General features: G+C 46.4%; 2 protein-coding genes across 3 annotated transcripts in view; both read left to right on the top strand.

The window, feature by feature from the left end:
* SPAG16 (sperm associated antigen 16) overlaps positions 1 to 1874 on the top strand; it is a 357755-nt gene extending 355881 nt beyond the window's left edge. Inside the window, exon 17 of the mRNA XM_041411816.1 lies at positions 1550 to 1874. Coding sequence (XP_041267750.1) covers positions 1550 to 1731 — 182 coding nt within the window. The 3' untranslated portion in view covers positions 1732 to 1874. The remainder of the gene's footprint in view (positions 1 to 1549) is intronic.
* A 992-nt stretch (positions 1875 to 2866) lies between these two features.
* VWC2L (von Willebrand factor C domain containing 2 like) overlaps positions 2867 to 14379 on the top strand; it is a 46346-nt gene continuing 34833 nt past the window's right edge. Inside the window, exons 1-2 of one of the 2 annotated variants that reach the window (XM_041411851.1) lie at positions 2867 to 3294; positions 5389 to 5855. In XM_041411851.1, coding sequence (XP_041267785.1) covers positions 5445 to 5855 — 411 coding nt within the window. In that variant the 5' untranslated portion in view covers positions 2867 to 3294; positions 5389 to 5444. The remainder of the gene's footprint in view (positions 3295 to 5388; positions 5856 to 14379) is intronic. The other variant, XM_041411850.1, reaches the window with a different exon arrangement.

Here is a 14379-nt window from a genome sequence, read left to right as displayed (position 1 = left end):
TAATCTTCCCAAAAATTATGACCTTGGTGCCAGATGGACTTGGTTAGTGTCAATTTCAATTATTCTTCTGCTGGTGATGTCTTTGCTTTCAGAGAGAAAACCTCAATACATAAGAAGAGCTGTAATCACTCGGAGGGTGTATTGAACTTGCTCTAAATAGAAAAAGGTGTTTGACCAAGATCACAATTGACACTACAGTGATCCCATTGTTCTTAGGGCCACATCAGATTTGAAATTAATGTATTGACTTTTTTTTTTTTTCGTACGTGAAACTCATGATTATTATAGTTAATTTCTAAAGGAGAATAGAATATTTATCTGGAGGCTGGGTAAGTAAGAGGCACTTCAAACATATCACTTACCAGCTATTACCTGTGCTTTTATTTGAGCAGGAAGATAATAAACACGTTCTGCTTCCTTAAAAGTGTTGAAAACTGAGTCCATTTGATTTGCAAAAAAGCACATGGAAACTGAGAACTCCTTAGAAGCTTTTTTAGGTCTTAGTTTATTTTTTCTACTGTTAAACCCTGTTCTATACTAAGGATTTAAATATAATTTTTTCCATAAGGATATAAGGGAGCAAGCACTCAGTACAGTTAGATGCCTGACCTTCTGGAAATTCAGCTGAAAACTCATCCTCATGTCTTAGAGTGGTACAAGAAAAGCAGTGTCAAAAGCATGGTCTGATGTTGATATCTCCAGGCATTAGGAAAGAATCTACTGCTCTGGTGCTCAGTCTGTGTTTCAGGATCTGTCCCTGAATAATTGTATTCAAATATAATGGATATGATTGTCCTGCTCTGGTCTGCACTGGGGAAGCCCCACCTTGAGTATTGTGTTCAGTTTTGGTCACTGTAACATAAAAAAAATTATTAAGCTATCAGAGAGCATCCAAAGGGCAACAAAGGTGTTGAAGGGCCTTGAGTGGTGTGTGAGGAGCGACTTAGGGCACTTGGTCTGTTCAGCTGGAGGAGACTGAGGGGGGACTCACCGGGGTTTGTAACTTCCTTGTGACGAGAAGTGGAGGGGCAGACACTGATCTCTGCTCTGTGGGGACCAGTGACAGGACCTGTGGCAATGGCCTGAAGCTGTGTCAGAGGAGCTTTAGGTTGGATATTAGGGAAAGGTTCTTCCCCCAGAGGGTGGTTGGGCACTGGAACAGTGCCAGGGATGGTCACAGCACCAAACCTGACAGAGTTCAAGAAAGGTTTGGACAACACTCTTGGGCACATGTTGTGACCCTTGTGGTGTCCTGTGCAGGGCCAGGAGTTGGACTCCATGATCCTTGTGGGTCCCTTCCAACACAGCAGATTCTGTGATTCTGTCAAAGTAGCCAGGCTCCTTGTGAGGAGAACATGAGGTCTCCAGACTGGCCTGATCACTCCAAAATCCAATCTCATTGTTATTGATCCGTCCAACTTTCTGTTAATTTATCTCAGAAAACAGGAGTACACGCGAGTCTCTTTAAAGCCAACATCTCAAAACTTCCCGCGCCGCTCTCTTGTGTATCCTTTGCCAACGCCGATGATGCCTTTGCCGTGTGTTTCAGGTGACCTGGTGGCTGTGGCCAGCAGCGAGGGCTCCGTGAAGGTGCTGTCCCTGGCCGTGGGCCAGCTCTCCGTCCTGCGCGGCCCCGGGGTCGAGGTGCGCTGCGTGCGCTTCCACAGCCAGGATTCCCTGCTGTCCGCGGGTGCCGATGGCAGGGTTTGCCTCTGGACCTGGGCACCGTGACACACGTGGCCCTCATCGCCTTCCACAAGAGCGGTCTGACAACAGCACTGCGGGTTTATAGCTTCACAGCTCGTGTTTGCGCTATTGGGGAATGTTCGCCCAAACGGAGCATTATTTAGCATTTTATCCAAATAAACCCCTCTATTTCTCCCTCTTCCTGCTGTCACCGTTGTTTTCTCCAACACCAAGAATCTCTCTTTTGGTGGTTTCTGGAGAAACAGCTTTACAATGACGCCTAATGCCGGCGCAGCCGAATTGCAAGGAGATTGATTTTTAATGTAGCGCAGCACGAGCCACAGGAGCCGGGGCGCCCCTTCCCCGGCGCAGCCGCCTGTGGGAAGATGAGGCGAAGTTTCCACAATGCGGCCATGGGAGGTTTTCCCGGACACCGCCGGGGCAGCGGCGATGAGCCGGAGCTGGATAGCGAGGAGGGGCTGAGAGAACCCCCAGCCCGAGGATCCGAGGGCAGCCGGGCTGAGGGGAGCCCCAGCCGGTGCATCTGAGGGGGCAGCGGGGCCGAGGGGCTGGGCTGAGGGCAACCGGGCTGAGGAGAGCTCCAGCCGGTGCGTCTAAGGGGAACCGGGCTGAATGGAGCTGCAGACTGTGGATCTGAGGGGAACCGGGCTGAAGGGAGCTCCAGCCGGTGCATCTGAGGGGAACCGGCCTGACTGGAGCTCTAGCCGGTGGATCTGACCGGAGCCGGTGGATCTGAGGGGGACCGGCAGGTCTGAGCAGAGCCGTCGTCCCAGCCGGCGGCAGGCGGAGCAGCGGCCGGGGCGGGGGAGCCCCGCCCCTGTATTATTTTTTGGGTTTTACCCCCCCCCCCTGTGTTGTATCTAAAAAGCATATTTTTTCCTGATCCAAGCAAGCCTACTTCAGGCTCTTCTCTCTTCTTCTTCTTCTTCTTTTATTTTTTTTTCTTTTTTTTCTTTTTCTTTTTTTTTTTTTTTTTTTAACCACCACCCCCTAAAACCAAAATCAATCCTAATAAGGGCAGGCAGGGAGCGCGGAGCTGCGCGGCGCGGGCATGGCCGGCGCCCGGGCCGGGGAGTCCCCGGAGGGGCGCGGGGGCTGCCCGCCCGCCGGGCGCGGGGCTCCTGCGCCCGCCCTCCCCCGCCTGCCTCCCGCCTAACCCGCGATCGCTCCCCCCCTTCCCCCGCCGAGGCGAAGCTGGAGCCGCAGGAGATCCGCCGGGCACAGGGAGGGGACAGGGATGGGTTGTTTTCTCTCCCCCGCCCGCCCCGAGACCTGAGGAGATGCAGCCCAAGTTCGCCGCGATGACTGTGCTGCTGGCACCGGGGTTTCTCCGCGGCATCGCAGCCTCCGGACCGCCTGAATCCTGCTCCCTCTGAATCGTCGGCGCCGGGTTAAAGCTCAGTTCTCATGTTGTGGTTGCTGGGCTGCCGCGCTCCCGTTTTGCGATGGGAGGTGGAGGAAAAGGGATTGTCCGTGAATCAACGCCGAAAACGTGATTAGGATGAACTGCTTTCACTAATCTGTTTCTAACCTTTCAGTCCATGTTGGCCTGTGACCCCTCTCAGCTTTCACATCCAGCCTGATCAGGTAGGTGTGAATTATTTACTTGGGGTGAGGGAAGGCGGATGGAAACGTTTCAGAGATTTACCTACGATCCTGGCCTCTCTCAGGGTGAGAAATTATGAGAAAGTTCAAGCTGTAAACTAATTCTGAGCCAAGCAGCATTTGTTTACTTGTTGAAATGTGTCCGTGCAAGACGTCTGCAGTCTGTCTGATTTCCAGGATCGAGCCGAGTGCCTGTGAGTTGCTGTGGGACATCTCAGCTGCTGTAGCAAAATATCTGGGGAGAACTTTTATATACATATATATGTATACACACGCATCTGTTTTGAGAGCTTCCTCATAAAACTCCAGCAGATTCTCACAAGCATTTCACAATTCCTCAGATATGAATGACTCTGTTTGCTGCTCTTTTTTTTTTTTTTCCCCTAAATGCCCACAAATCTGCAGTGTTGCAACCTACCTGTAGCGTTAGGTGGGGAGATTCTCTGCTCTGTAGATGTGTAAAGCAGTTGAATCTGCATGAATCACTGGATTTCCAAACAGCATGTTACAGTAGATATTGCTGATAGGAGTAACAAGAGGGTGCATAGTCCTTGCGATGGAAACACAGCTAGTACTTCAATTAAGAAGGTATCTTTTCGAATTTGATAAATCTTGTGTAATATCCGGTGTCTCCCTCTGTTGTGGCTTCGGAAAAACTGCTTGGTCAACAGGATCCTTTAGCTGCTTCTCTGGGATTAAAGCTTTCTCCTCCTGCTGCTCCTTTTTTGCATCAATTAAGGGAGAATTAATTGCTGAACATCTGCAGTCCGCCAAAAATGCCGGTATATAAAAGTGTCACCCCGAGGGATGGGGGGAGTACGCGTTTGCCCGTGTGTGTAGGTTTATGCATGTTTGTGTAGACTCCGTGTGCCTGTGTGTGCATGCTCTGGGAATGGAGGAAAAGAAGGGATGATGACACACACACCCCAACAGTCCTTCTTGTTTTGGTTTGTGCCAGCATCTGCCTCCGTAGTTCTGCAGTCCATGTAATGCTGATGTTTCATCTCAGTTAAAAGTTTCCTGTAATACTTTGCCCAGCTCTTTTAAGAGGGATCAGAAACCAGTTTGCTGCCAGGGTTGCACTGGCTGCGGGCCGGTGTGTGGACAGGTTGGTGGCAGTGATGTGGCACTGTGGGCAGCCAGAAGTGTTCCCAAGACACCGGCATGGAACCTTCTCCTGGCGCCGACTCTCCCGGGGGTCACTCAAAGCCCCTCTCCCTGCCGGGCTCCGTGCTCACTCCACCACTTCGGCGCAGCTCACCGCAGGTCGGGCCGTGCTGCATCGCGCCCGAAGTTTTAGAAAGGCTCCAGCTTAATGAGGCCGACACGTTTCAGCGGCTCCATGCATTATGCAGGCATTTAACGCCCTGCACTCCGCGGTTTTTGCTGGGAATTACTGAAATGCTGAATAATGGAGAAGGTGAATTGCATCTTTGCCTCTGGCAGGGTTAAACGTACAGACTGCAGACTGGGCTGTGTTGGTAGCCCAGAAAGTCCCTCTTCAGAAATGCTGTAAATAACATTCTGTAATATTCCACCTCTCACAGCCCAAGTTTAACCCAGCACCATCTTTCAGATCAGACACAGATCTGACCACAGATTATGTTTGACTCCCTTTTCAGCTCAGCTTTCCCACCCGGGTTTAATGAAGTGGGCTGTGCTCCAAACGTAGCACCAAGGGACAGTGGCCCCCGCAGGAGGTTTAGACCATTCTTAAACTTGGCTTCAAAACCCTCCGAGCTGCCCACCATGCGATTTCAGGCAGCTGGTTTAATTTCTGGTGCATCCAAAAACTCAACTGCAAAAATGAGGAAAGTAAAAATTAGATGATTCTGTGAACCACCATTCCTTCAGAGGTGCTTTATGGTCATATGCTTCCAGGCATGTGTGTCTAATTTTAGTTATTTCACATGCTTTGTTCTCTTTGCCAATAACTAAGAAAAGGTTTAATTCAAATGAAACAGTGATAGTAAAAAACTTTGCTTTATTCTTCAGTACTGGTTGAAACAATGAGTTTTATAAGTCAATATTCCTTGAATTTTGAGTTTTTTCTCACTTGAAACTGTTTGTTTTCAGACCACAACACTGGTCTCCCTATGGAAGCAGCTGTTTGTGTCTGGCTTTGAGGTCCCATGGAGAAGCTGAGGAGGGGGATGGCTCTTCATATCCATGAAGCCTGGATACTTCTGTTTGTGCTGCCTGGTTTGGTCACTCCAGCTGCCATCAATCATGAAGACTACCCCGCTGATGAAGGGGACCAGACCTCCAGTAATGACAATCTGATCTTTGATGATTACCGGGGGAAGGGCTGTGTGGATGACAGTGGCTTTGTGTACAAACTGGGAGAACGTTTTTTCCCAGGACATTCCAACTGTCCCTGTGTCTGTACTGAGGATGGACCTGTTTGTGATCAACCAGAATGCCCTAAAATCCACCCAAAGTGCACAAAAGTGGAACACAATGGATGCTGTCCAGAATGCAAAGAAGTGAAAAACTTTTGTGAATATCATGGGAAAAATTACAAAATCTTGGAGGAATTTAAGGTACGGAACCCTTTCTTCAGTGTTTCATATTAGTATGCTTTAGGAATTGTATTTTTGTTGGGAGCTCTCAAAGGCACTCAGTATTTGCTTACTGCCACAGATGAATGCTGAAGTTGAAGTCATTTTTAGCTGTGATGCAGGTCTCACTCATGTCACCTCCCCCTTATGTGCACCCCTGAGGGACAGTGGTCAGTCAAAAGCTCCCTGTGGGAATTGTCCTCTGCATCTGCCTCCTTTGCTCATAGCATGGATCTTGCTGGACTACCAAGGGTGTGTAAACCAGTACTGAGTGCTTTTTAAGCATCCCTTTTGCAATTTGGATAGCAAAAAAATTGATGGCATGGTGCTGAGAGTTGTTACTCATAACAGTATGAGCATGCAAATAAGTAGATGGTACACTCTAATTTTTTTGTTTTAACTGTGATAAGGCTGTCTAGAATGGAGAAGATGAAATCCTAGGCAGATGAGCATCTCAAGCAATGAGAAGAGTGGGGTTTCATTGTAATGGTTGAGTTGTTGTAAGGAATGTCATAAAGAAATCCTGAAATATATCCTAAAAACAAGTCAGTGTTTTCCAAAACCACTACCCAACCTACAATTCTCATTCTAAAGAGTTGATCACGAGCTTTCAATTCTGCTATGGCTAAGAGCATTTCACAGTGAAGAACAGGGGCTGTAAAAGCTGTAGGTACACACGTTTGTTCTTCCAGGTCACATGGCTTTAAGAGTTGAACCTCCATAATTAACAACAGCCTGTAACTCTTCATGGCTGAGTGCCAGATCTTATTATACACTTGGCCAGTTAATTGTCTTTCCTGCAAGGAAAATAATTTCATATAGGTCTGAGTACTTCACCAGTTCTCACAGATGGCAGTTCCCTTTTTCACAGAAATGGTCATTTTCAGGGAAGGTAGCAATCAGTGGTTCCTTTCTTCTGTCTTGTGTGGTGTATGTTTATCTTTCTCTGTCCATCTGGAACTGCAGGCACTGAGTCTGGGCAAGAGAGTTTAATGTCACAAGCACAAGATAAAGCAAATGTATGAGGAGCATCTCCTTGAGGGCCACCCTGATCAACCTGCTCTGCTTCCCTGAGGGATGTGAAGATGCTGATCGTGTGACCTGCTCAGATAACGCTTTCTTCTTGCCCTGGGAAGGCCTGGCCCAAGTTCATCCCATGATCACATTTCAGTGGTCCCATTTTGACTGCTGTGTTTTCAGGTGGTGAGATATCCCACCTAGGTGATCAGGTTTTCATGTGAGAGGTATAAGGTCTCTTTTAGGAAGCAGAAATTTGTAAGGACTCTGAAGAGATTTCAGTGGGAGAGATAGATCTTGTCATTAAAGTATCTCTTGTGTGTGAAGTAGTGATCTCTTTTCCTGATAGAAATAATTTCATCCTGATAAAAGCTTAAACTCTAGGAAAACAGAATACAGGAGAGAAAAGCTGTTGGAGAGAGTTAGGAGTCATCTGGTTCATTGCTTGCTGTATTCAAATACTTGGGGTGTTGTGTGGAAAGCAAAGTTCCAGCCCCCTCTGAGAAGCACAAAGTAGACAGTGTCACGCCACTCTGACACACAGTAACCTTCTGTCCAGAACTAATGTGAGAACCTTCACACTTAATTTAGCTGACAGTCAAACTTTTGACCTGGACCTGTGTTTTGCTGAAAGCTCAATATGTTGTGGGATAGGGCAGAAACCAATGTTTTGGAAATCTCTGTGTTTACCTAGAATAAACAGCGGATTGCTTTTTTCCTCAAAGTACTGTAGGAGAGTCAGACAATGGAAGATCACTGTTTTGTGGGGAAAAAAGAAGCACCTGTGAACTATGACTCTATAAATTCTATAGAAAAGACAGAACTTCGAGATTCAGGAAGCTGCTGCGCTGAGGTCTTGACTTTATGAGGCATCCAAGCATTTTGTTGTTTATTTCAACAGAATAAAGATTGTACCTGCTATCTCTGCAGATGAAATCTTGAGCAGTTCATAGGTTTTACAGGCTCTGAGCTCTGCTCTTCCCTCATCCTGTTGAATTTATAATGTCTGCAAACTTTCTCACATCCATTGCACACACACTGAAATCAAAGACGAGAGGCTGTTCTGACTCCAACGCAGGCTGCTTTCAGTGCAAACAGAGGCACTGTTTTATGTGGTCTCAGAACCCTTTCACCCACTTGATTTACTTTTGCTGGTATGTAGATTCCAAATCGTCATCTATAGAAGTGCTTGTCACTGCTGAGTTTCAGCTGAAATTAGCCTCTATTTAAAAATCTTCTGCAAGTGTGTGTCTGTGTGTGTGTGCCAGGACTGACTCATCTTGTAGAAATTTCAGCTGCCTGATCTTTCACAAATTTGGATTAATTTTTTTTCTCTCAGAATTTTTTTTCTAGGTTATCAATATCTCTGAGAGGTTTGCAGTTGGCTGAATTTTCCTATATTGTTTCTAGATTTTTTTTTCCCCTCAGGTTTGGAGTGAGAAATCCAAATGTGATTCAGTCTTTTTTCTTACCACTGGCAGTAACTGCAATGCTGTCAGGGTAGAGGAGTAGTTACAAAGGCCCATTTCTTGAATATTTAGCTTTCTTCTAGTGAACAGAACTTGTACATCTGATTTTTTGAGTCATAACAGTCATAAGCACAAAATACAAACATACCAACAAGCCATGTAGCTTAGACAGCTGTCCAAATATTTATGCTTGTGCCCCTCAATCATTAACATGTACAACTGAAATGCTGAACTAAAGTTTAATTATAAATCCAAACCCATTGAGAGTTTTTCTTGTATCCTTTTGTAAAATCTTGTGTCTTTGACAGATGGCTTAGTAACCCCAGGCAGCACCTTCATAGCATCTTCATCTCTTCTGGGTCCTGGGAGATGTTGGTGGGTTTGGGGCCCATATAGAGCCTGCCTCATTCCCTTGTTTCAGTGGGATTTACCCCCAGTTTTGGCTGAGGTTGGGGTTCCACCTGGAAACCCCTGCAGAAAAGGCCAGCAAAACACTCTAATGCTAACCATGATCTGGTTCAAATGTGCAGATTAAAATACAGCTTGATGGCTGGTGGTCAGGATTCTGATACCTGTGGAGCAGGAGAGAGGGCAGCTCTGGTGGGTTTTACTGGGATCCGTCTCTCTCTTTCCCATCTTGTTTTCTGCTGTTCTCTTTGTTGGACTGGAATGTGGCATCTCTGGTCCCCACTGGCTGCTCTCAGAGCAGGGGTGAAGGCGGCTGTGGTGGCTGCTGGAAAGGTGTGAAGGAAGCTGGAAATCCCAGGCTGTTTTCTCCAGAGGGATCTGGCAGGGACTCTCGGGGTCACTTGGCAGCTGCTTTTTCTCTCACATCACACATCCTCCTTGCTTTGATTTCAGTCCTGGAGGTTCAGGTCTGAGTCCTGAGTGCTCTGCGCTGGCCTGTAGGAACAGAGATCTCTCAGGGAGGCTGTTAAACCCCCACTTTCTTCTCAGAGACAGCAAACAAGCAAATGCAGAGTGGGCTTGGTTATTGTAAGTACACAGGGCTGTGTTTGAAATGAACGTCCCCAGCCAGCAGCTGATGTAAAGTTAAGCAGACAGTGTTCCGCCAGCGTGACGGATGTTCATTGGCAGCTGATGGAGAGCTCCTGCAAATGTCACTGAGGCAACAGTGTCCCTAAGTGCTGATTAGTTTTTGCTCTCTTGTATGGCTTACTGGCAGAAAAGCACACACCTTTGAGAAATGGAATTATGGCGTGGTTACAGTGTATTTGTAGCCACAGTGAGGAGTCACTGGAAGAAGATTGGGTTGTTAGTTTGGAAAGTCCATTATCAGCTCTGAACTTCCTAGGTCTCTCATCACCCAGCAGAGGCACATTAAGGATAACCTCCTGAAGACCTCTGGATATGTAGCAAAATGCCATTGCTGGGAGATAAATGGTCAGTTCACAAGAGATTGTCAAGCTGACATCTTGAAATATTGTCTCTGTTTTAGACTGACAGGCAGGGACTGCTCCCTGTCCCTGCAGGAGGGTGGGCACGGTGCCATCCTCCTCCAAGGCAGTGGCAGGAATTTCCCAAGCACAGACATTAAAATATCTGTGTTAGCCTGGCAGAATGTTGGGTGAGTTATCCTTTGCGTGAGAACACCAGAGATTTTGGCCTTCCTGATGATGTTCAAGTGAGAAGGGCAGCTTCAACCTGCAATTGTGAACTTGAGCTTGGAAAATACTTTGGATATTTTTTGGGTGCTCTTCAGTGTCTGTCTTCCTTTCTGCCAAGAACAGAGCTGCAATTTCTTCTGGCCATTGGCTCTGCCAGTGCCTATCCTCTGCTGCTGCCTTGATTTGCCTGCCCTTCCCAGTGACTTCTCCACTTCCTTGTCCTCTCCCCTTCCACCTTCGCTCCTCCCAGATGTATTCTCACTGAAAAAGTCCCTAGGTGAAGCCCAAGTATTTGTCCCTTGCATCAGCACAAGTGTGGAGAGGTGGGAAAACAAACTCTTGCCCTTGCCCTTTTCCTCCACACAGAAAAAAAACACAAACAAACAAAACAACAAAACGACAACAAAAAACGCAGGAAAGGTGAAATTTTTCCTTCCAGGGCAAAGTTTTTGCTGACTTGAAAAGAGCCAGGATTTCATTGCTAAAGTTCTACTTTATTTTTCTTTTCCCTGTTCCCTGCCACTATATCTTAAGTTCATTGCTTTGTTTTGTCCACAAATCACCTGTAATCCTTCAGTGAAGGTTTTTGTATCTTGCTGACTTTATGTCTTGAACAGTGCTTTGCACAGTAGGGACACAGCTCTAGCAGGGTTCTTCAGGGTGTAATCAGAACCCAAAATATATGAGGGACTGTGTAAGCATAGCATTATCATACACTGATTCTCAGCTCATTATGGAAACCTTTACTTCAGAATAGTGAATTCTCCTTTGTTAATGCTCTTTAAAATGTTTTATTAATGCAATTACCTGAATTTAACTGAGCAAAGCAAGGCCTCTCATCAAAAGGCACATGCAGGCTGGTATGCAGCTGCTATCCCAGCAGCTATCAGCCCTTGAAACACAGTGTGTCCATCGTGATGCTGGAGAAAAGGAGGCAGTGAAACCAAAAAGGGATTCCCCACCCCCCAGAACTGTGCCAGAAATAGAAATTTCTGAACAGAAATAGAAATTAAGTGGAGTAAACAACAGCCTGGCTCAGACCTCCAGGTACCCAGCCTAGGAGTGCAAGCTTATCAAATATGAATGGAGCACTTGGGATGTTGCATTGTTACTGGTGGGGTGGTGCTCTTAGGTGAGAAACAAGAGTGTGGCAGCCCTGGGTGGACAGGGCCAGCATGGGTTCCCCATTTTAATATTGGCATTTTTCTCTCCAAGATGTGTGCAGCAGGCTTTTTTTTCCCACTATGACTCAAACAAATGGGGCTTTTTTTTTTCCCTTCTTGTGTGTTGTGCAATTTCACATATGGCTACAAAATCATAATACAAAAGAAATTTCAATAACGTGCCTGTGCTTTAATAAAAGGAGCCATGAACAATGCCAGCTCTGAAGATAGCATACAGCCATTGAAATCAGACAGGGGAAACAGAACATCAGTCAGATGGAAAAGTATGATTTATTATCTCCCTCCTGACAAAAATACAGTGACAATGTCTATGCAAAGGAATCTAAAATTACTGACTTACTGTATTTCTGTCATAATTTGTACCAAGAAAACATACTAAAATAGATAGGCCTGTCACATGTTGATCTATAGTGAAACCTATTTTTAAAATTATGCTATGAATTTAGCTACTGATTCTGTAATATATATATCACATTATTCACAAATATATTATTACAAAAGGTGAAAGAAGGTGGGCTTTATTCAGAATTTGGCAAAAAAATTCTATGGAATTTTCTTCCTTGGAGCACGGTAATACATGGGAGGCCCCAAAAGCTCAGAGCTCAGTGGCGCTGTCTGTGCCACACACAAACGGCCCCAGAGCTCCCCACTGAAATGGATGAGACCCAAAACCTGAATCCCCACAATTCAGAATCAGCAGGAACTGAGCAGAAGCCCCTGGTTTTAGTCCCAGTGCAGCAGCCCAGTGCAGAGCTCAGCCTGTACGTGCAATCTCAAGGGACTGGTATTTTCCCAGTAAACATGACACAGGAATTAATGTGTGCCCAACATTTGTACTGCCAGAGTTGGGGCTGGGCTTTCAGTGATTCACTCCAGGAAATAGCCCATCAGCTCTGCTGGCTTCCAGAATGGAGGCTGTCCAGGGAGCTGCTGAAGGAGAGGGGATATCTCTGCACAGCCAGTGGAGAAGCTCTGGCACTTCCCTGCCCTCCCTCCATGGCTGCTGGAGCCTTACTGTTAAGAAAATGGAATATGTAGTACATGCAGGTGTTACCAGCTCCTTCCAAGAGTGGTAAAATCAAGTCTGAGCCTTTGTTGTTGTGGCAGACAATGCTCAGTGGGGCCAAGGGGAGATCTGCTCATCCCTTGGCTCCACCACACTGTTTGTCTCTGTCACCCAGGCTGTTTCTTTGGGGCTGGTGGGCAGGAGGTCCTCGGGTCATCTGCTTAGGAAGAAGGATGTCATCCTTAGAAACATACACAGCTCATTGGTGAGAAGGTTTTTTTAGGAAACTGTTTCCTGCCAGAGGGAGGGGAAGTGCAGGTGTGTGTTTGTTGCCACTGGAATGTGCTCTGTGCAGAATTGCATTCATTAAAAAAATGCTCAATCAGCCAATTATTCTAGTTACTGTTTTAGAAGCTGTAATTAGATAAGTTATGTAGTGACAATGCTCAGTCTAGTTGCAAAATAAGGATATGTGAGTCTTCCTTACTCTGTTCTGTGGTAATATCAGGGGTAATTCTTTGGGAATTACAGTAAAATCAGTACGCTTGGAGAAGCAGTAGGGTTTGAAACAGCTCCTGAAAGCAGGGAATCTCCCAGTCTGTTAACTGTGGTCATCCCAGTCAGCAAAAGTTTTCTGACTGAGGGTTAGCCCAGTGAGCTCCCTGTGTAAGCAGAGCCCAGTGTATTCTCTCATCACAGATAACCCATTCAAACCCGTTTTCAGTTCACATCCTTCCCAGCCTGTGCTCATAACCAAATGATGACATCCCCTGAGAAATAGGAACTTCCCTGGAACAGGGAATAGGAACAGGACCAAGGTCCACATCTCCTTCCCAGTGATGTCTGGTTGTATTATACCTTCCTCCATAATAGAAACTTAGTGTTTTATCAGTACATGGAGCTGATCTCGCCACCTTCTCCCATCTCAGTGTGGATAAAGGAGGAAACAGCAGACTCAGGTATAGGGAAAACACATGTAAAAGGGATCACCTTACTGACCAGGTCCTCCATTCCTTTCTCCCTGCTCCAGGAGGCTTTCTCCTAGGTATGGCTCCTTCATTGCAAAAGCCAGCCAGGAGGGAATGGAGAGCAGAAATCTGCCAGCTGGGCTCCCTTTCCTTGCTGACATTAAAAGGAGCTTAACAAAGGTGCAGCACACACAGACATTTTCTCTGTGTCCGAGCAGGGCTGCACTTCACGCGTTGGAGCCATCTGTCATATCCGTAACCTTTCAGAAGGAGTCCCCTTCCCTGGCACTGGGCATGTCTGAACTAAAAAACTATTGTAATCGAGTCATAAAAATTATCACCAAAGTGACAGAGCCCCAGGGCAGGTGAGGTGCAACTATTGTAAGGAATAAAAGGAGACATATATCAAAGCAAAGAGAGCATTCTCACGGAAGAAGTGCAAAGTCATGTTTTTACAGAAAGCTTTGCTACTGCTCTCGGGAGAGAAAAGCAACCATGAGACTGCAGATGCACAGCTCTGGTGGAAGAGGGGCCAGGACTCAGCTCAAGGTTGTCTCTCTCATCAGCTAATGGAGGAGTCACTCTTCAGATCCAGACAAGGTTCCAGGAGCCTTTTAAACTCATCAAATTGTGTGGCACAGAGCAAATCTATGAGTACAAAGCTCCTAAAGCCATCACAAGCCTGACTCATCTGATGTGGGCCCAGCATACCCAGGATGAGGTGCATCTTCTGTGCCCCTCATCTGCCTGTATTGATCTCTAGGGCTCCCCGGGAATGTTTACAGAAGAATGACAAGGATAATGTTGTTTCTGATTATGGACAGGCATGGCCTGGGAATGAGGGGAGGAGAGGAATACACAACCTGGAGGGATTAGAGCATGCTTGTGCTTTTCCATCTCCAGAATCCAAGCCTGCTCACCAGCACACTGGAAAGATTCTTGTGTTAGCAATGCTTGTGTGTGTGTTGAGGGCTCCCCTAAAAACAGGATCTCAGCATCTGCTTCTGCTGCTTCTTGGAAGCCAGGTGCTTGGTTTAGCCAGTCTGCAGTGTGGTGCAAGCATTTTTCAATTTTTGGATGGCAAAGTTGATTTGTATTGCTAGGGCTCCATATAAGTAGGATGCAGCTCCAATTTTTTCACTGCAAATAAATTATCGAATGACTTAATAGTTTTTCCTGTTGCAAAGTCATTTGCAACCTGATGGTGTTTTCAGTGAGTGTTTTTGTCTATAAT

Source organism: Onychostruthus taczanowskii, unplaced genomic scaffold (genome assembly GCF_017590055.1).
Source record: "Onychostruthus taczanowskii isolate IOZ18803 unplaced genomic scaffold, ASM1759005v1 scaffold37, whole genome shotgun sequence".
Classification (NCBI taxonomy): Eukaryota; Metazoa; Chordata; class Aves; order Passeriformes; family Passeridae; genus Onychostruthus; species Onychostruthus taczanowskii.
This window is presented reverse-complemented; position numbering and strand designations above follow the sequence as displayed.